Source organism: Larus michahellis, chromosome Z, assembly GCF_964199755.1.
Source record: "Larus michahellis chromosome Z, bLarMic1.1, whole genome shotgun sequence".
NCBI lineage: Eukaryota > Metazoa > Chordata > Aves > Charadriiformes > Laridae > Larus > Larus michahellis.
Window position 1 is genome coordinate 64,066,037 of NC_133930.1, and position 22,482 is coordinate 64,088,518.

The 22,482-nt window shown below is 39.6% G+C and overlaps 1 protein-coding gene across 1 annotated transcript in view; it reads left to right on the plus strand.

Moving 5' to 3' along the window:
* The window catches only part of CAMK4 (calcium/calmodulin dependent protein kinase IV), a 173,307-nt gene that overhangs the window by 99,751 nt on the left and 51,074 nt on the right, over nt 1-22,482 (plus strand). The window contains exon 5 of the mRNA XM_074569263.1: nt 13,087-13,159. Coding sequence (XP_074425364.1) covers nt 13,087-13,159 — 73 coding nt within the window. The remainder of the gene's footprint in view (nt 1-13,086; nt 13,160-22,482) is intronic.

Consider the following 22,482-nt stretch of genomic DNA (forward strand, 5'->3'; position numbering starts at 1 on the left):
CATAGTAGATTATACCCTGACATACAATATTGTGCCATCCCAAACACGACAAACATAACTCTACACTAAATTGGAGAAGTTTGTTTAAATTAGAATATATATTGCCAGTTTGCATGATAGTTTTTGCCAACCCAGTAAGTGTGCAGTGACAAAGAGCTTTTGAAGTAAGACAGACAGATGGATGACCTGACCAAGTCAGAGAGAAAACTGCAATAAATCTAAATTAACTGATATTCTAGTTCTTACCAGATGCTGTGTCTCCAGCCCAGTGCAGACACATGACTGACATTTGCTTGGCCCTCCTCTTTCATGTACTCTTTCAATATTCTTTTTGGAGTACTGCGTCCAGCTTTGGAGTCCTCAGCACAAGAAGGATGTGAATCTGTTGGAGAGGATCCAGAAGACGGCCACAAAGATGATCAGAGGGCTGGAGCACCTCTCCTGTGAAGACAATCTGAGAGAACTGGGGTTGTTCAGTCTGAAAAAGTGAAGGCTCCAGGGAGACCTTATAGCACCCATCCAGTATCTGAAGGAGGCCTACAAGAAAGCTGGAGAGGGACTTTTTATAAGGACATGTAGTGATAGGATGAGGGGTAATGGCCTCAAACTGGAAGAGAGTAGATTCAGGTTGGATATCAGGAAGAAATTTTTCACTATGAAGGGTGGTGAGGCACTGGAACAGGTTGATCAGAGAAGTTACGGATGCCTCATCCCTGGAGGTGTTGAAGGCCAGGCTGGATGGGGCTTTGAGCAGCCTGGCCTGGTGGGAGGTGTCCCTGCCCATGGCAGGGGGGTTGGAACTAGATGATCTTTAAGGTCGCTTCCAACCTAAACCATTCTGTGATTCTTTGACTCATTCCTGAATGTTTAAAACAGACATGCATGGTTGAAGTTCATTTAAACCAGCAGTGTTTTGACAAAGTCCTGAGCTACACCCTCTGGTATGGCTCTTGAGTGTCCCAGCAGTGATATGCCCAACAGCAGGTGGATGTGTTTCCCATGCTGCCATGACACTGGGGGCAGGCTGCTGTCACACCGGTCCTCACCATGGCAGGAGCTAGGTGAAAAACAAAAACCCGAAATCAGCACAGCAGATCAAAGGCGTGGCAGGGTGATCACTCGATAACATTTGAACAGTCTCTAGAGGACTGTGTTTCCACTGCACACCTTTTATGTGAGAAGTTTGAGTGATGGAAAGACATGATGAAATTTGGTTTTATTAGGTTTTTGGATGACATCATATTGTGCATACAGAATAAAATAATAAACCATATGTGGGTACTTTTAAAAGGCAGATTTATAATCAGAAAGCTTCTCTCAGTTTCAGCTCTTCTCCATTTAGCAGGAGAAAGATAGAGATGGAGTTGATGGAATTAACCCTCTAGTGGTTTCAAATAGATGGGACTGAATTTGAGCTCAAATAAATGGAATCAAAAGTTTTAATATGAATTGAAGATCACAGTGGAAAAAAAGAGTTTAAATGCAGTGACCGTAAGAGAATGTAGAATAAATTAACACCACAAAAATTGATGTGGTTTTCCTGGAAAAAAAATTGACTCATCTCATTTATGTAGACAAAACGTTTGCCAAACTACTTGCTTTTTTAATACATTTTTATTAGTAATCAGTAAACCTTAGACTGTTCAAAGATTCGATTAGATAAGTAGCCAGTGGTCTCACATTTTTGTGTTAACCCCTTTGATTATTACTCTTCAGTTTTCTTTATAGTTCTTCCCTTTTGGAATAATTATGACTCTTCTTAAGCTTGATTTAGTTATATTTTTCTATTGCCTCTTCCTTTGCCTTCTGTCCCTTCATCACTCTTTACTTCAATGCAATTTCTTGGTACTGTTAACTTTGACTTTCTTTACTGTCACATGGTGTATTTCATTAGATTCTTGGACACATTGTTGACCTGGCTTTGCTTCTAACAATTAACCTCTGTATTGTTACAGGCAGTAATAAGTCTTGCAGTGCAGTAAAGTCTGATACATGTCTTTTATGGGCTCATTTTTTTTTGAAGTTGGTCTTTTCCATTCAGATTTTATTCATATCTATTGCCTTTCAGCTGAATCACCAATATATCACTTTTCCAAATACTAATTTCAGCAAAAAATGTCAGCTCTACTTCATTTTAGTCAGAATACCTGCAGATTGATCAGAATAGTTTTTGTTAGACTCTTTCTTTTTTCAGATTCAAATGATAATGTCAATCCATACGTTCTCCTTGTCTGTACTTTGACTTCTTGACCACAAACTCTTCTTTTTTTCCTCCATCTTATTATTAAGTGCGCCAAACACTGTCTAAAAATACCGCTTATGTCTGAGAGTCTCTTGACTCACTTCCATTTCAGATTTCATGTAATTTCCTCTGAAGTATAGATTCAAGCTGATACTGTCTTCTTTTATGGATTGTACATTAACAAAAATATGAATTACTTGTTCTAAAGAACCTGCCTTTTTAAGAGATGTGGGAATGATTGCCTTTTACGGACAAAATTTCCTGAAGCCTTTCCAGGCTTCAGGCACACCTAGTTTCTGCTTACGGAAGTTAGAATTGCTAAGGGACATCAAAAAGAGGCAAGGACTCAATCATCAGTCGCTAAAGTGGGGCTTTTTTATAAACTAGTGGCATCTTTTATTTGTTTCTGAGCTCTGGTCTCATTATGCAGTTGCGGTCTGTCTTCTGAAAGGGGTGAGAGCAGTCCTTTGGACTCTCTATTTCACATCAGCAAGTAACAGTCCCCTGACTCAGGACTAGCAAAACACCAAAGAGTTCTGACTTGACTACACCAACTGTGCCCTATTCTCTGAAATGAGAAGACAACACACAAATTAGCTCTGGTAAAAGTGCTCCTTGATGTCATAATAGCTCATTCAGCGTCTCAATTTCAGCTGCAGTAATGATAAAAACCAGTAATTTAAGAATAAAGATATGTGTGTTAATGCTCATTTGTAGCCTTTCCAATGTAATTTGGTATTGCCTTCATGTACAGAGTTGTAATAATGCCTTTACACTTTTTTGTGGTCAGCGCCTTATTTTCTGTCACTGGACAAAATTACTTTAAGTCAGTCAGTATCTACCGGCTACAACATTCTCTTCAAGATGAAAGATACAAATGATTTTTTGTAAATGTTTGTGCATAAGATACTACTTACGGTGTGGTCAAGTATGCACTTAGAATTAGGTGAAACACCAGGCGCCAGAGGGAACACGCTTACAGCTTTATAAGTGACTGAACAACTCAAGCAATGATGATCGTGCAGTTGTAATACTGTCTGGCGTCCTGCCACTCTCTAAATGTGAACTGATGTGACATTAAAGCTTGCCTGATTCTTAACCCCACTGTGGAAGGCTTTTCACTTAAAACATTTTCATTTAAAATGTCCTCTTGCCTTTTTTTTGTTCTTGCTTGAGGTAACGCAGGAATTGTTAGCATGGGTTTGTCCTAGTTGGGACCAGCCTGTACGCTGCTAGCCCACTCTGGGAACTGGGCAAGCCTTTTGGAGGTAGGACACATCTGTGCCTGTGAAGCTTTTTCATTTGTTAGGTATTGTTAATACCAAGACTTCTTGTGATTAGAGCATCTCTGACACACGTATTCTCAGTTTTCTGCCACAGCCTCACTGCAGTAATATAGACATACATGGTCTGGATGCCCGACAAACTAGGAGAGACATGCCTGTTAAATTAATTAGGAAACTGATCAAGCCCTTAGCTGATTTCCTCAATTGTTAACAAATTTAGCTTTCACATTTGTTTGAAATGAAGAGGGGTTTTAACAGCTCTGTTCAGGTGACAAGTTGAGGTCTATATACCTACAACCTATATAGCTGTAGCCTAAATATTTGTATACAGGAAGTCTCTGACTGACCCACGAACTAATGGTGTATTTATGCCTTGATTCAACACCTTTCCTGAAATTATAAAGTCACTTAGGATGTGAGTGCTTTGTACATTTTGTTTCTCATTGCTTTTTCTGTGTACATTATGACAAGAGCATGAAGGGAAGCAAAAATGTTTTAGGGCAAAGTACAGTAATCCTAGTATTCAAAGTACCAAAATGCTTGTCCTAAACAATAATTATGATGGTTTTTTGATGAAAGCCTGAAAGCAAATCCTTTTCAAATAATGTACTTCTCAGTTCAAAGTGGAGCTTTAGCTGCTGGAGTAAGGAATGATCATACATCCATATACTGTAAGAGTTGCAAAGGCACAAAAGGCGGACTGGAATAGATGAACCTGAGATAATCCTGAACTGGATAATGATAATGTGAATAGTCCTGCGAATTGTGACATAGAGGGATATAAGCACAACGTATGTTATGCAGGCAGTCCCCAAGTTTCAGAATTTGGTGGCCGTTTGTTTCACTCTTATTGGGCAGTAAGCGATGTGCCAGAGTGAGCGTGGGGGCAATGTGTTTAAAACATCATGGCAGCTACAGCTGGTTTGGCATGGAGGGCTGGAGCAGGCAGGTTCAGGCAGTATCCTTCAGCCATCCTTGGGGGATCCAGGGTTTTGAGTTTTGTTTTTTAAACACCTCTGTAATCTCCTTTTGTAGGCTCTTCCAGTGGCTCTTCCAGCCTGGTAATTAGATCCAGCTTCAATACAGGGAAAAACTTCCTTTCTGCAAATTTGGCCAAAATCAGTTTGCCTTGACCCCAGCAGGTAGAGAGGAGGTGATTACTTCCTTCTTTGTAGGAAATTTTCATGCAGTGGAGGACTGCAGAAAGCTATGAATTTTGCAGTCCCTGCAATCTTTCGTCCCTGGTCATGTTTCCTACGTCTCAATTACTGTCTGTTGGACTTCCTCCACATTCCCACATCTTTCTTATAATGTAGTGGGACTCTTAGCTAGACAAAGAAATCCAACGAAAGCCTCACCGGTTCTTGGCAGGGCGGCTTCATCAGTGCCTCCAGTGCTGCTCTTTCCCGCTCCCCAGGCCACTGCCTCCTTTGCCAGCTGCCGGTGATCCTTCTCTTTGCGCCCTTGCTATTGCTCACCAGACAGGAGCTGTGAGGTGCTGAAATACCTCAGTTTTTCACGTTGCCTCGCACAATCAGTTACACCAACGCTTTTGTTTGAGAGAGAAGTTGGAGCTGCTAGTTCGTGGGCACTGTGGTTTCACAGCCTCTAGAAACAAAGACTATTATTTTTAAAAAAGTCTATTGAAATTAAGCTCCTGAAAGATGAACCTGTCTTTTTGAAAATGGCGGGCACTGAACTGTTCTTACTAATTTCACTGCAGACACCTGGGTGATTGCTACTTTTGAAGCTGTAGCCATTTATTTAGTCTTTCCCAGGCTTTTAATCTATAATTCCTGATTTTCCTACAAGATTTTTCTGGTTCTGTGGGTGTTACAGAAATGCTGAGTAGGAAGTAGAAAGAAAGTTAGAGAGGGGAAAACAAATCGTAGAATGAGATATAAGAAATACGCAATCTTTCTCTAAATTCCCCTGCATGCCACATTCATCAGAAACTGCCTCGTACTTAGTAACAATGGAGGGAAAATAGTTTTCCTGAATGACTGCAATGCTACATTTCATTTCTAAACGAGGTATTGAAGAAAAATGTCTAGTTTGTTTGACTTCGAGTCAGATGCAAACCCAGTTCTGTATTCCCCATTATCCTTCTTCAGATCATGGGCAGGCAGTTTGAGTCATTAGTGACAGTAACAGCTAGTCTGCACTGAACTAGAAAATGGTTGTAAAATAAGGGAGAATCAGCAAACTGAATCAGAGCTACCTTTTTATGCATATTACTCATCAATGCTGTAGTATGGAAAATACATAAATATTTAGAGAAACCTTACTTTTTAACTAAACAAATACATCCAAGCAACAAGGAATTGGAATCACCTCAGTACAGGTATCAGCCAATAGATCTGTGAATCATCCATTGAGAAAGTGTTCCTTGTGGAAACATTTTTGCTGTTGAATAGAGTGATGTCATTTTCTTTCCCTGTGCCTGCTAATTTTCAGTCTCACTGTACCTTGTAGAAATATTTTAATTTCATTTTAATGAAATATAAGAGTTTACATAAGACTTAAGTAAATATGTACAGAAAAATCTCCATGACAACCAAACAATTTTAGATAAATTAACATTTATTATACAGAACCAAATATTTTAAAAAATTGTTAGCACATGCTGGCGTTGGAACAGATCTTGTATTTATATGGGCCTGAGACTGTACATGATGTAACAGGATGCAGCCCACAGGTAAGGTGTGATACAAGAATTTCTGGTAAAACTTCTAGCTGGAGGCAGAATGGAAATGACCCTAAAAACAGTGATGTCTTTTTTGATACTGTGATATTTATAAAGAATGATCTAAAAAGCAAACACAGAAATAGCATGAAGAAAGTAAAGAGAAACAATGTTGGAAACTGATGAAGTAATAAAAAATTTTACTGTTTGGATGTCTAAATAGATTTAGCAAGCCTTTTGCAAGCTGCATGATATGTTTCTAGATTCACTTAATACTGAAATGCAACCAACTCCACAGTGTGGAGAAATAGTATTTGTAGTAGCAATATTAACTGATGGCTAGATATTGCAAATCTTACAGTAACTGTTTAGATTGATCAGCATAAAACCAGTCTGAGTTAAGGGAAGCAGGAAACAGACTTCACCTGCTCAGATTTCAGGCGAGGCTGGAGGATGGGTAGGGTGGCCCATGTGGGAGGGAAGCAGGGAAGTAAAGCTAAAAATAGGGGAACTAGGCCATTTAGAGTGTGGGGGAGGAAAAAGTAAGTTTGTTAAAGTGGGTAAGATTTCAGATTTTCTTGATCACAAGGAGCCAGGCAGGAGAACAGCTTGTGTTTAAAATTGCAGGAATAGTCATAGCACTGGATTCCCATACCCAAGAAAAACAAAAGAGAAAGAGACTTTGGTTTCAGGGTCAGGGAGCTGGTAAAGTACCCATTTCTTGCATCATTTGGTTCCTCTTCCATGTTGCCTCTTTCGCCCCCTGGCACTCTCGATTACAAGTTTCAGGAGCTGTTGCTGTGCACGGCTTAGAGTGGCTCTGCCCGGGGAAGGATGTACAACTGACTGCCAATCAAGTCATGCAATCAATCAATTAATCAAGTGTGTGCCATCAGTGACTATCCCAGTCTAGCATCCCCTGGCAATGAACGAGCTTGTTCACAGCGGGTTGCTGGGTGTGTTTGATTCTTTGTTTTGATTCTTTTTTTACCACTGCAGCTGTACAAGTGTTGTTTCTTTTGCTGGATTTGGAAAGATCTGGCCCTCTCTTTTGTTACTTATTGGAAAGTCAACCCCGAAGCCTAGTCCTTTCCTTTTGTGATGAAATGTTCACTTGTTTGTTTTTGTAGAAGATTGATTGTTTCCACTTGCTGCCTAACGTGCTTGTCATTAATCCCCAGATACATGTATTCCAGTCAACTGTAAAATTGTATGTCAATATAATTTTAATACTGCTCTGAAAATTGATTCTAAAATGACACGTTGGGATTACCTATCTCTTTCTCATTGATTTTCAGATCAAAAGTATTTAGTTTAGCAGGACTGCGCTCTTCCTTTTATTTTTTTCCTACCAGTAATAAAGTTTCTGCAGAGCAAGTGTGGCCACTACCTACCTCCCTTTACTGTGATATCCCACTGCTTTCAGTGGCTTCATACAGATGTAGTGAATTGAAGCATAGCTCCAAGTCCTAAGAACATCCCAAAAGCAGTAAAATCGAGCGCATGGTCTTCTCAAATTACACTGCAGGCTGCAGAAATATGATGGACGCTGGTAAGAATTTATGCATCTACTGATGATTATTCATCTGTGACGAAGATGTGCATAATGGAAACACTGTAAGCAACATGGCAAGTCTCTACCACTTCTGTGGCAGAGAAAGGCTACACTGAAAACCATCTGCAAAACTAAAGGATTTATGTTGCCAGAAAACTTGCAGTACTCAGAGGGCGCAGAAGTGCTGGGTGGAAGCTGGCAAGCATTACTGCAAATTATTAAACACGCGTGTTTGACGATCACATGGAAGCTGCCAGATTTCAACTACCCATTGAGTATAAGAGAGCACGCATCACAAGAAATACATTATACCATTTCCACAGGCTTGCTGGGCGGTGTGACGCTAAGGGTGGTTTCACTCAGTACTAAATTTTTTATAGCTCCGTCACTCGGCAGCCCAAGGCTTCTCCACCTCTGAGCTTCAGCAGCAGCTTTGGTGGGGCGGCCGTGGGCTCTGGTTGGGGATGCGCAGTGGGGTGGGCTCTGCCGGGTGACCGGACCCAGCAGACAGGCAGGGACGCGTCTCGGCACCATGGGGAGCACCACTGGCTCTTCCCAGTGGGCATCTTCATCTCCGGTGGCAGTGGGAAGGAACTTCCCTGCTTCTCTTTCTATAAAGAGGTGAATTTGTCCCAAATAGGTTCACGTGTGCTTGGAAAGACAAGATTAAATCAGATGGTGTTTTGGGAGACATGTAGCTTGGTGTCCATGACTGCATGCTCTGTTAGATGTGCGTCTCGCCATGTGCAAGTGTAAACAACTGAATCTGCATATGTCAACAAATGCGTACACACAAGCATGAAAAAGTGATTCTACGATCACTTAGAATACGAATCTTAATTCTTCACATCACGTCACATCACATTTTTGCTTGCTTGAGAATGTCATCCTGGATTTGAAGCACTGTCTTGAATTTCCTGGATGTTTGCAACACAAATTCAGTGTTTTTTCAAGCTTTTTTGTTCTTTGACTTTAAGCATTTCTGTATCCCTTCTTCTGGATTCCCTGCTGTCTTCCTCACAGTTTTTCACTCAGCTCTCTTTTGGTCTACGTGGCTTTTTCATTTGCATATCAAAGGGAGTATTTAATTAGTTCCTTATTGTTGCTGTTCTTGTCTTTATGTCCTCTCAACAAAGGTTTAATCTTTTTTCATCCATGCTTTTCTTAAAGATCATTCTATAAACTAGGTATAAATAATTGGTTTTCCTTCCATAATAACAAAATGAGACATTTCTGCAGGTTTCTTTCCCATTATGGAAAAAAGGGCAATGAGTCATTGTTAATCTGCAGACTGAAATTGAAAAATCTTTGTAAAGAAGCTTCATTGGTCTCAGGTAGGAGTGTTGTTATAATAAAGCAAACTGGCACACCTACGATTTGTCTTATGAAAACTCTTGCAGGGAGGATGCAAAAAATAGATATGCAAACGATCCCTCAGCATTATTGCAGGACCTAAACTACAGGATAATCTTCTTTCAGTACTCTTCCTTCCTGCCTAATAGCCAGGTTGTAGTGTTAAAACAGAGTGCCCTTAGAAATAAATTTTCGTCTTTAGCAAGAAGTATGTCTTTTTCCATTTATTGCTGTTACAGAAGATTAGGTTTCCTACTTGCTAGATTATTATTAATTAAGAATTAGATTTGTATTCTGAATAAGTCAGATTCTAGACTTCTGAAAAACTAGAAAGTTAACTGCATGTGACATAAGCTGTAATTGGCTTTGCCAGTGCATGTTATTCACATGCAACATCAGCAGATGAGTCATGTGCGTTGCAGAATAACTCTACAGTTGTTTTTTATTGCTCTCCTGAAATATGGGGCCACACTTCATTACATTTATTTATTGTAAAGCACAAATTCACAATGGCTTCATCCTCAGTGTCTATGCGCTGCTTCTGTTACATGTTTAATGTAAATAATGAGAGCAGTATACCGTCCTTACCAACATACAGTTGTCTAAGTCAGGGTGGGCTGGTTTTTACATGCCATGGTCAATAGGGCAGTCTTGAGCATCTCTTTGATTTCTCTTGTTTCCAGCAGTCAGGTAATTGGTGGCTTTCTTTCCTGCGTTGCCTCTCGGGCATCAACAGGACCCTGTGAACCTCATCTTTTCTTTGATTTTGTTGAGTGGAGGAAAATACAAAGAAGTTCTGTATTTAAGAGCATTTAAGAGATGTCCTTTTCCGCCCCCCAGGTTTATCTGTTTGAAAAAGAAAGGATAGAACAAATACTGGGTTACCGTACTGTAAAATTAGAAATTTGATGGACGAAGGGAGAAACGTAAATTGAATTGTAACTCTACTGACTCATATTGCTCTGATCTTAGTCACATATATTGGAAAATCAGAGAATTTCAAATCCTGTTGAAACCGTAAAACCTTCTGCCTCACGCATTTCTGAGGTCAAGTGCACAAGGTCAGGCTCAAGGCATGGGGCAGGGTGGCCTGTTCCTGCCTGAGTGATGGTGGAATTAAATACAGCGCACTCGGAGCTTGGCCTACATGGAGCACTTCCCCAGCAGCAGCCCCGCGATGCCTTTTCCTGTGGTGCATTCTGGAATATATTCTAAGACGTATGGCAGTTTGAAAGCAGAGGCTCAAACTAGCACAGCAGACTTTTTGGTTTTACTAACTGGTCACCGAATTTGAAATTTTGTTATGATCTCCTGTGACCTACTAAAGATTGTAAGCTTGACAGAATGAATATGTGAATGTCTTTAATACATGGAATCCTGTAAACGGACAGTGTTTTACTATGTCTCTTGTGCCGTTGTCAGAAGAGCAAGTGAGCACCCAAAACACCAGCAGGGAAGGCAGAAGGTGGGATGAGGGCGAGGTCTGTATTCTCAGAAATGCTTGTGAATGCTACAGACAGGAACCTGCTGGCTGACACTAAATACTTTATTGGAATTAAAAAGGAGGAGGAAGCCAAACCAGTAGCTTTGGGGGAACAAAGACCCAAGCAAGAAGGGTCAGTGGGGCTCAGGTCTCCCATGGTGATCTACCGGAGTAGGATGATTCAGCCTAAAATAGCTAAGGAAGAATCTTACTTTCAAGCATAATGTAGCATTTTATTGTTTAATTTATGATTTTTCATAACCTCTTTCCTAAACTTGCGGCTAAAAGCCTAACATAATGTTCCATTGAGTAAAATTTCCTTTGTTTTACCCTTGTGGTGGTAAGTTCAAGTAAAGCTCTCCTTGATGGTTTAAACAGATGACCAAAGCGGAGGAAGGGCTGGAAGTACAAAAATGCAAAGAAGGTAAAGCAGTGCATATGGGATGGTAGCTGAAGGGCTACCAGAAAAAAAACCCAACAAAACTTCTAGAAATAAGGACAAATAATGCAGCCAAGAAATCATGGTGAAATAGAAGAACTCCTGCTTGAGAGGGACTGCTTACTGTTACTGATGCTGCATGAATAGACTTAGTTATTCATGAACACAATGGCTGTTAAGGTAAAGTCATTGCAGCTGGTTTGGAATATCCCTGTACAGGCTATTTTCCGCAGTGCCATGCTTGTTACATCTGTTTCTGGTGGATTATTATTTTTGCATTGTTTCCTACTCCGCTTAATCTTCTAATGAGTAAGCAGTAATGCTTTTCATATGTACATTAGTCCACACCTTTCCTGTCAGCTTTTGTAAAGCTGTAAGAAGTTGAATTGATGGTAGCTCAATGTGAGTATGTTATTTTGTAGAAGTGATTCAAAGATCCTACAAAACAGAGGAAATGGGGAGAAAGAAGTATACCCTTCTTGTGACAGGCAGAGTCTGTTTCTGGACTCTGGGGCAAAAGTCTTTCCAGCAACTTTTGACTTCAGGCATTACAGGCTTCTTGCTCTTCTGCTTCGTGGGGCTTTTAGAGCATTGTTTGGTCAAACTGGCTTGTGTGCTTGCAGGAGGTCATTTTATAAAATATCTCGTAGGCACCACAGGTTCTGTTTCTAGACAGCATCTGTCTCTATTTTCTTGAGCTTTGAAAAGTGAATATTGTAAAAAAATCAAAATGTTGGGTCAAAGAACTGACCTTTAAGGTAAATCTCCGAGGGAGAGTTACTGTAGTTCACAAATACACTGTGTAGTTATATACAGTAGTAAAGACTGTTGGGTGTCTTAAATGGAGCTTTAGTATGTGTTAATGATAGATCCTTCTTTTATTAACTTCTTATATGTCATTGTGCAAATCTGTATCTTTTGCTGACTCTGTTTAGCTGAACTATGTATTTATATAACGTTTCATTCTGTAATAGCAGTTCTTGGAGAACGTGTGGTGCAAATCCTGAGTCAGTCCCCAGGCCCTGTGCCACTGCTGGTCATCTTCCAACAGAGTTGCAGTAGCACAGCTGGGCTATGGGAGGCCAACTCAGAAATCTGTGTTAACACTCTCTGCCCTTTCTATGCAGCGTAGCATACAACATGTTGAAATACACCAATTCAGAACATTATCTTAACACAGAAAAGTATTGTCTTTCTTAATGTTTTTATCATGATAAGGTTCCAGGGAGATAACAGTGTTAAAGAAGGAAGTTGAGGTTTTGTTTGTTTTTACAAGGTTCAACTGATGCAAAAGCAAAGGGAGAAAGAAAACCAAATTTTCAGGATCTTCGGAACTCATAAATGCTGCCAAACTCACCATAAGGTGCACATGGTCAGCATATTTACAAAATCAAGCTATTACGTGTCAGGTATAGAAAATAAATATGGCCTACTGGCTATTTACATTAAGAAGAAAAAACTCATACTTTTAGTTTTAATGAAATTGTGTTTCTTTAACTACAGAGCCCCCGTTTTCTACTGATGGGGGAAAAAAGAAAATTGTTCATCCTGTTATGCTTGGGGGATAATTTGAAGCTAGTAAATTTTTACACCAATCCTTTCACTTGAATAATTCAAATCTGTGTGTGCATAGCACAGTGCTTTTGTTTATAACTAAATAAATAAATAAGGGCGGGGGGAAGCTTAAGTTATATGTAAAAGCAAAAAAGCAGTTCCTAAAGGATACCTAGTTTTATCTGAGAGTAATTCAAGATTCCCTGAATTTTAGAAAATTCCAGAACCTTTCAACTGGATGTGTATATATTATGAGCTTCTGACCTAGTTGATATTTTATCTCCAGGTTTTCATTTAACTGGGAATCAAAGGTAACTTAAATTGCAAAAGGGTTATTTTCTATTCTTTAGGGGGGAACTCCAGAGTCCTGGTCATATTTAAATTTGATTGTTTTCTAGCTCATTTTTTAAAAGAAGCTTTTGCTGGCACAGTTTATTTACCTTAATGCATAATCCTGAATACAATTTCTCTTGTTGCTTTTTCTGTAGGATTGTGGAAAAGGGTTACTACAGTGAACGAGATGCTGCTGATGCTGTTAAACAAATCCTGGAGGCAGTTGCTGTGAGTATTACCTGCCATCACGTGCTCAGCACCGAATCTTTCACCTGTAATGGGTCAATAAATACTTACGTGTGAAAGAAGCAGAGTTCAATGGAGGCAGTCCACACAACTTCCCTCCTATAATTAATTTTGTATTGATTTTTTTTAAGGTAGTGGCACTTTGAAGGGCAAGAAGTGACTTTGGATGGCAGGTAGCAATACATTTAATGCTCTAAGTGATCTGTTACGGTGGAGCGCGTGCTCTGTCCAGTCTCAGACACCTGTGGAGTTCAGCACTGATCGGTTTTAGCCCCAAAAGTAATTTGAGATCAGTGGCACTTGTGTAGACCCTCGTTCATTTTTTGTGGAGTATGTCACCATAATTTATTTGGAACCTTAAACAAAAGAGAGTGCATTACTTTTCCTCTCAACTTAAAAGGATAATAGATTGGCAGAACATGTTAGCTGGTGTAAAGAGTTAGAAGAATTTGAGTCAGAGACTGCTGCAGAATATTGCCATGAAAATAGTTACGTTTCACTTGCAGTTGTTGCCTGAAGGTCACCCATTACAGATTTTGCCACAATGCAGGAGCATTTATACAAACAAGGCTTATTGCAAGGAAGTGTGGGCTACTGGGAAAGTAGATAGTGTATGTTACAACATATCTAACCAAAAATCAGTTCTCACTGCTCTTCAAATTGCACGTACGTACACAGAATGACAGTAATATCTCAATAGAATAAAGTTTAGTGCCAGTACTTTGTGCAGTTCCTAATATACTTTCTTCCTCTATATTTTTATGCAGTTTTCAAATGTGAATTTTTGTGCAACTATTTTGCATTCTATTGCTTAAAGAAAGGTATAAAGATTTTTGAGACAAGAAGATGAAGGCTTCTAGTGGCTACATACAGTATTATTTCTGTACATTTTCCATGCTTCTCAGTCACTTATAGCTCTTCCATCCGATTTCACACCAGATGTGCACTAAACCAGCAATCAGATGCTGGGAAAGTACTTAAGAAATTAATTTGTCAAACATCTAGTCTATATGCTAACACTGATGACTTCCACTGCAGAAGAGAGGGGACATGCTGGACAAGAAACGGTCCAGCTGGGACACTCAGAGTGTTTCAGACCAATAATAGTATAGAGGTGATTTTACTTTGTGGAACTAAGATGTTAGCAGGGCCTAAGGAGGGGTAGGTGCTAAAGATTTTGCCTTCTGCTGTGCCTGTCAGTCTGGCTTCAGAGTCAGCAGGAGATACCTTGGATTTTATCCAGTGGCACTGTGTGGTTGTCTGCAGCAGAAGCTTGGGGTGAAGCAGCCACGCAGCGGAAAGACTGCAAAGATCTTGGAGCAGACACAAGTGCCCAGAGGTGTGCAAATAGTGCAGATGGGACGTGACTGACTTTGGGTGTATTTACAGACTGTCAGACTTTTCAAACAAAAAAACAACTGTCGATCACATGGGAAAAAGAGAGGTCAGCCTGAAGGGCTCTTTTGAAGGATGGTAGTGGTGAGGCAGGCTCTATACAGATCATCCACGGAGATGCACTGTCGAAAGAGCCGTCCTGAGGAAGGGACTGGTGGTGATGATTGAGCTCTGTGGAAGGTGCCTAGAGGTGAGGAAGAGTTGATGTGGTTACAGCAGTAATGTGATTACTCAGAAGGAACAGGCCAATTTGGGCATATTTAACTAGGATGGTAACGAAACACCCCATTGTAAAGAACTCCTATATATCATGGTTTGGCGTTATTTGTAAACCTGTTCACACTAAATAAGATGTGAGAAGTGGTGCTTACTGCAGTAACCAGGCATACTGCAAGACCATCATGTTCACTTCATGCTACTTTCTGAATGATCTGACGCTTACCAAGTCACTCTCATTCAAAGTAACCTAAATTATGCATCTAAGTTTAGTGCTCAGCATAATGCATGTGTTTAAACTTCTTAAAATTGGGTCAGATTATTATTTTATGACCAATTTTTTCTTCCAATCGAAGTGCCCCAGTTAAGACGGTTCTACATTATTTATCATTCTTTTGCAAAAATGATGATTAAGTTTTGCTGAAAGACGTTTCAGAAGGTGTTTCAGCTCTTTATTATAAAAGCCAGGAACCAACTGAAGATCTCCACCTTCTATGAATTGTAATAGCTTGGTTGAAATCAATGGAACGGTGATGTACGTAAGCTAAAAAGCTGACCTTTATATGAGTATGCAATAATTTGGATTTTTGTAGATCCTTGTACTAGATCCCTAGGTAGGATGGACCATATTGACCTTTGTTCTTACAGCTGACACTGAACGTCTAAGCCAAAGCTGGGAAAGCTATGGAAGTGGCAGTTCCCAACTTCAGATCTTTGCAGGCCAGCTGAAAGGCTGTGATAGATTGGGGCTGTAAGCTTGACAGAATGGCATTTGTGAGCAGAACGGGAGTTATTGTTAGAAACAGGAAAACACTGCTGCAGCAGAGTAGCCTTTCCAGATTGAAAGGAAATATATCCATAGATTATTCTTAAAACGAAATAATTGTACAATCCCCTCAATAGACCATGCCAAGGAATACCCTCCTGGCACCAGGTAGGCATTTTGACCTCTGCAATTTTTAGAAATTGCTCCTAGAAAGAGAAGCATTCAGCCTTCCCTTTGATGAACTCTCTTGAACTAGTCTATCTACTTGTTTTATAAATCCCTTGTTAAGGGCTGTTACTGTAGTAATGGATCTGCCCTCACAGTGGATCGTTGACTTAAGGAGGCATTATGTCTTCATTTAGCAAAGGGGTTTTTTTTGAGACACTTCTAAAGGATTTAATCAAAAGTGTAAAGTGGGATTTTAAAAGCACCTATGCAGTTTCATTCAATTCCTTTTGAAATTGTTAAACGAAATGGACTAACAGTCTTTTTAAAAAAAAAGAATCCCATAAAGCTTCGAGGTATATCTGTTTCTTGTAATATCTGAGTACCTGTAAGGCTAGCTCTAACTGGCTTACCAAGAATTAAGCAAGCAAAGTAGCACACAGAATATGAATCTTAATCTTCCAGGTCACAAACCAGCATAAATATATCAGACATCTGTCCTCCCAAGAACAGAGAAAATAACAAAACCAGTATTGTTTTGAAGACCACCACATCCATTTTTCCCGTTTCCATTATTTTTCTTTCTGCTGGTTACATCTGATCCAGTGTTCCCGGTCCATGACTGTATTTGCCCTTCATGGGAATGAATTACCTTTTTTTCTCTCTTCCGCACCTTCACCTTTTCTATTATTCTTCCGTTCTTCAAGCTGGGTCATTCATAGGATAAAAGGCTTGTACAAAACTAGGGCAAACCAGTGTTCATCTTTTTAGTGCTTTTGCTGTGCTTTTCAGAACAGGTAGGGAGGTTTTGTGACCCGATATCTCAGAACAGAGTGAATTTTGTTCCTGAGAGAGGATGCATTTGAGGCCAGTCTCCCTTGGCACATCATTGTTCTTTCTCTCCTTCTCAGAGGATCAGTTGTATGCAGTGAGGTGTTCTTGCATGCTTATTCTGGTAGCAGTTTTTCTATTTTGTGTAATTAATGAATGGTCCTGAGGCCAGATATTCTCTGCCTGACTTGCAGAATGAGTTTACTGATGTTACGCAATTCAAAGAATCCTTGAAATATCGGTCAGAAAAAGACACTTACACACTTTTCTGTAAGAGACATCTACTTTTTAGCTGGTCATACTTAAGAAAATTACACTGATTTTTTTTTTTTAATGTGTACTTTCAGAATCTTATATTTGTCACTAAAAATAAACCATGTTCCTTCTTGCCTACTCTGCATTAGTGTCAAAGCGATAGGTTTCTGCTTGAGGGTTAAATTACTCTTTTCATTATATTTAAATTTGAAATTATTTTTAACAGTTTACTTTTTGTAATTAGGGTAGTTACTAGTTACTACCTTCTATATGTAGTTTTGAACCCATCCAGTAGTCTTTAAGTAATTTCCCATCACATTTTATAATAGGTCATTTTCTTATGACTGGCCATTATCTTGTCTAGATAGGAACATTTTCCTGAAGCTATATGTGGGACCCCTCAGTTTTCATTTCTATTTTTTATTTCAGATTTCTACCACTTCAAGCATCATTGTATGCCTGCACTTCTATTCAGTTCCTGTCAGCTTAAATTCACAGACAGCATGCTGAATTCTCAGCTGCGATTTCAAAGACTGAGGGCACTTAGCCACTTGCAGGTTTGAGAGGGAAAGTCTAGATTAAAACATTCTATTCATTTCAGTGAACTTTGATCTGTCCAATAATGAGCTGTATGATAGTAGGTAAGAACCTACCACGAATGTGCAGCTTGCAAGTGTATTTTACAGACCCTGAGGCACTGGTGTGTCTAACAATTAGAGCTTAGACCAAATGAGGTAATCAGACTTTTAAAGACTGGCTGAGAACCAGATGAATTTATTAAAATATTTGGGGGTTTTGGCATTCAAAGAAAAGTGGACATTGGATAAAGATGAAGAAAAGGTTTCATTTTTTTTTTATACAATCATTGAGTTAGTGTGTGCTGGAGATGGTGGTGACCAAGGGATTTTAGTTTTCACTGCCAGTTACGAGGTGAATTTAACGTCACAGAGTTCTGAAAATTTGAACACGGCAAATGTGTTATATTGTCAATATACACTTAGCCAAGCCTAAAAAGGCACACAGTGAAGAAGAGTAAGTATATTGAGACAAACAGGAAAGAAACCTGTGCCTCAATTCTGTAGAAAATGAAGTTAAATTCCACAAAAGAAAATGGCAGGGACGCATAGGTATCACAACACAGGATACAGACCTGTGCAAAATAGTAATAATCCCCAAAATTTGGGAATACTGTATGTAAGAGGAGGAATCTAATGCATGGTTATAGATATTGAAGAACATTGACTTCTTCTCTTTAGAAGGTTTTGCAAAAGATTTCCATTTTAATAGAGGAGGTATTTGCACCTTCAGATGTTTCCCTATTCCCTGATGAATCCTGAGTGTTTTCCATTCTCCCTCCGGCAGCAGGGAGTGCTTTTCTGAGTCTGTTCCTGGCATAAGTGTTGTTCAGGGTACGGTCATGAAATAGCAGTTGTTCTGATCTAAAGCTACCAAAACCCAGCAATCTTTGCTTTTCCAGTAGGGGAGGAAGGAAGGGGAAATGTAAAATTTTGTCAAATTTTCAGAATACTTGCTTGCAAGTGGTATTTCATTAACTTGCAGGTTTAGGCCAGATTCAGTGTGTCTACTGAGTACGGTTGTTAATAAAAGGACCAATGCTTGGTACTGCAAGACAAGATGGAATTTGCTGTTCCGGCTGCAATTCTGTGCTAAGGATCATGATGTCGTATTGTGTTCGCTGACAGCGTTTGGCTGCTTTGCCATTCTCCTTCCAACCCACCAACAGGAACAGGAAGAAAAGCACAGAGATTGTTAGTTTTCACATTTAACACTTACACTCTGTCACACTCTTCATTTTGTGAAATTTGCACAGTGACGTTTTGGAAGAAGAGGCAGGTGAACACTGAGTTCAAAAGAGACACAGCATCTATCTTCAGTTAAGAGCACCATTTGCAATGTAATTGGGGAAATGTATAACGAGGACGCCTGTGTCTGTTGTCTTCTTTTAGGAAAAAAAAGGGTTTCAATATGCAGGAGAAATTCTGTATTACTTTTATGGTAATCCATGCATGGAAAAACTCAACATAGAAAACCTAGCTGTTGAATCAGTTTTCTTTCTTTGTGCTAATTCTTCCTGTATCTCCTGTCGCTGAGGTGGCGTGGAGCACTGTTAACCTTAAGCTGTACTGGGAGGTAGGGTTGGTTCACAGAAACTGAACTTGAACCTTCAGGGCGATGCGATTTGATATCCATGTCCCCAAGCTGGGGGCAGTTCAGGGCAATTAGTGCTGGTGGTCCAAAACGTTCAAGAGCTGTCCTGTTCATTCTGATTTTTGTAATGAGGCAGATCTTGGGGTGTTTGGTACCCCTTTTTCATGGGTGAAACACAAACACGAAGTCTTTAGTATACCTTTTCCTTATAAGATCATCAGGTATAATATCCTGGAAAACTTCCCATGTGGATACATTATTTTGCCTGCCAGATTTCTCCCTGTATATTTGCTATTGTTTTTTGTTTGTTTTACACTTTGTCCTAAAATGTGTTGGGCGGTTCTGCACGTCAGTCATGTCAAATGGGCTGCGGGTGGATGACACGCAAGATGTGATTATGGAATGTGATTATGGAATGCCTTATCGTCATGTGAAGTCTTGACTGGGGCTGTAATGGACACCCTGTCTCCTGACCAGTTTCTTGTAATGTGGTCTTCATCTTTGCCAGATCGTTTGGTCTCGGTTCAGCAACTGTGTCTGGAGAACTCCTACTAGCATAAATTTACCCAGCAGTAGTCGTTGCTCTCCGATGTTCTTCTGTCACCAGACCTTGTTCAGTGCACTCCCTAGCTGTCCGTCTGGTCTCCCAGAGCTGTGGTCCGTGAAGGAAGACCAGAAGAATTGGTACAAAACTGTATGTGTTTCTGGGCTTCTTCATAGCAGCTGTTAGTGTTAGGTACTGGTATTTCAGATAATCCTCCTGTTCTCAGGAAGAGGACTGGGAGACAAAAATCTCTGAACTTCCCTGGACCACATGAAAAGGAGAAGAACCTGTTCCACGTGGAGGTGTCCTCCTTTGGTGTCCTGTCACCTGGAAGAATAAGGCAAAAACAAAACAAACCAAAACACCCTTTCTACCCTTTGTGACTGGGCAATATTTTTTCTTGGCTTGTTGAGAAGGGTAAAGAGGAAAACATACTCTTCTGTGTGACCAGACACGTATGCCGCCTGGCTTGCGGGGATAGGTTGCAGTAGCTGTGGTGTTGACACTGCTGAGTGCTCTTCATCCACGAAGCCATCGTAATTTCAGAGCACTGGTGGGTCCTGTCCTGTCTTGTTCAAGATAAACACCAGGGGAAAGGCTTTTTGAAATACCATTAAAAGGTTAGGACTTATTCTTGCTTTACAGTGTTCGGTAGTGATGTGGTGAAGAGCATGGTGGCTTTTAATCTTGGGAATTCATGAGTGCTGTGTAACCACCCATGTGTATTTGGACATAAGCTGTTTTCCATTTTGTCGTAGGGACATTCATTTCAGAAATGTGGCCTGAAGTAACAAGGTATCCAACTTTTTCCAAGTCCCCTCCTTTTATTGACATATTTTACTGGTACTTTGCACTTTATTTACAGGAAAAAAAAAGAGTCCGCTTCTAAATATTCAGTCGTTGACACAGAAATACAGGAGGGTTCTGAATTTTAATTGTAAGAATTAGGTTAGATACCAAATGTTTTGAAACTATTTAGATCAAGAATTGAAGAGCTCCTATCTGAACATTAACTGCAGCACTGTTCGTGCATTCATTTGTCATGTTTCATTACTTCCTGTAGCTAGTATCTTCAGCTATGATAACTCCCAGCAGCATGCTTGAAGAACTGGGTTTCTGTAAAATAATGTCTTTGCTTACAAATTGCAAATGTCAAAAATTTCATGTTAAGGGCATCAGCATGGCTCATGGCAGCAAGCCTTGCACAAATTGTGCATGTGAAGCTCTGAAGAGTTGTGCAGAAATCAGATATATGCTTTTATCCATTTCCAGTTAAATGCCTAGCTGGAATTATGTTTAAGTGGATAAGAGATTGGCACATTCTTGCATGATATGCAAGCATGCCATACATAAATCTAAGAGCAATTTGAAAATTATACTGAGAGCATCCGCTTTTTATTCAAATAAATTTACTAAAATAGATGTAAAGCTCTAATTACAAATTGGGCTCTGTCATCTGTTAAAGTGTTGAAATTATTACTATTCTTTGATATTTTCTTTTGCTTAATTGAAAGATATTCTGTTTTCTGAAAATAAAAATTAATATAGAGCTTAAAACTTTGTACATCTCTCTGACTTAGGAAACGATAATAACCTTCACTTCACTCAAGTGGCTTCCCTATATTCAAGGGCATAACTGCATAGTTGCATAGTTATATTTTCTAGGCAAAGTACGCGGAAATCGATGTCGTGCATGTTATTTTGTGAAGTCCTGATTATTCTAAAGGCTGTTGGAGGAAGAGTGGAAGGAGAACTGGCAGGTCCCACATCAGCCCTGCTGGCCAGTTTTGGGACCCCTGCCTCTGCTTCCCATCAAGGCTGTGCCCAAAAGGGGTTCCTGCAGTGGGCTGCCTGCCTTTTTCTCTGTCACATGACAAATTTCCTTTCTACCCTGCATCCACACAAATCAACATATGATACGTTTCCTATTACCTCACTCAGTTAATAAAGGAACACAACAGAAATGCTTTCTTTTGTATTTTACATCTTTTTTAGCTTCAAAGCAGCTTACCTAGTACGCTAATCCCTTTTAACTTGTGTGTGATTGACTGCAGATCAAACAGATGTCCTGAAGAATATATTCTAATATGTAAACCTCCATAATGGCAGTATTATCTACTTCTATTAAGCTAATGTTGTGGATGTGACAAAATTATATATACTTATTATAATATATTATATTCAATGTGACAGTAGTCATAATAATTACTAACTGTGTATATTACAGTTGTACTTCATGAGTTATAAATAAATGCCTGGCTTGAAAATTAATATGTAAGTGAAGCCACTTTCAAAAAGTCTCAAAGCAACATTTCTTTGTTACGCAAATTAATACAAGGACTGTCACAGCAGATACACTGGTTGTACTAACTGATTTAACAAAATTTGGATAATTGACAGGTATTCTGAATTCCCTGTGAAGTCTTGTCCTGAAGGAAGATATGAGACAGTGACTAAACAGGATCCTATTATAGGGATAGCTTACTGCAAAGCGTTTTACAGTGCACTTGAAGTCACAGTAAGGGAAGAGAACATATATAAATATACTATTTATAACCATTTGTGTAGGTAAATCACAGCACAAGAAAAAACATGATTAGTCTCCATAATGAGAAGCGTATACTGTCTGATGTGATCTTGCTTGTAGCCTCTTTAAATAAACATGCCTTATATGCATAATAAACCCCATATATCGAGGCAAGGTGTCAGGCAGAGAGGAGGAATGAAAGAATGGGAGAGTCTTTTCGTTTGCGTGCATATACTTTCTTATAATCGCGGTCAGTGTAGGCAAGCAGGACCAATGGTTGGGTTGGTATCAAGGTGTGTTTTGCAGGGCAATTATATATGTTCTTCCCTTGAATCTGAACTGCATTGCCATGGGCATGGCATGCAACTGGATGACTTGTAGGAAGAACTAACAATGTCCATCCTAACACATTGTTGGATTTTTTTAATTAAAAAATA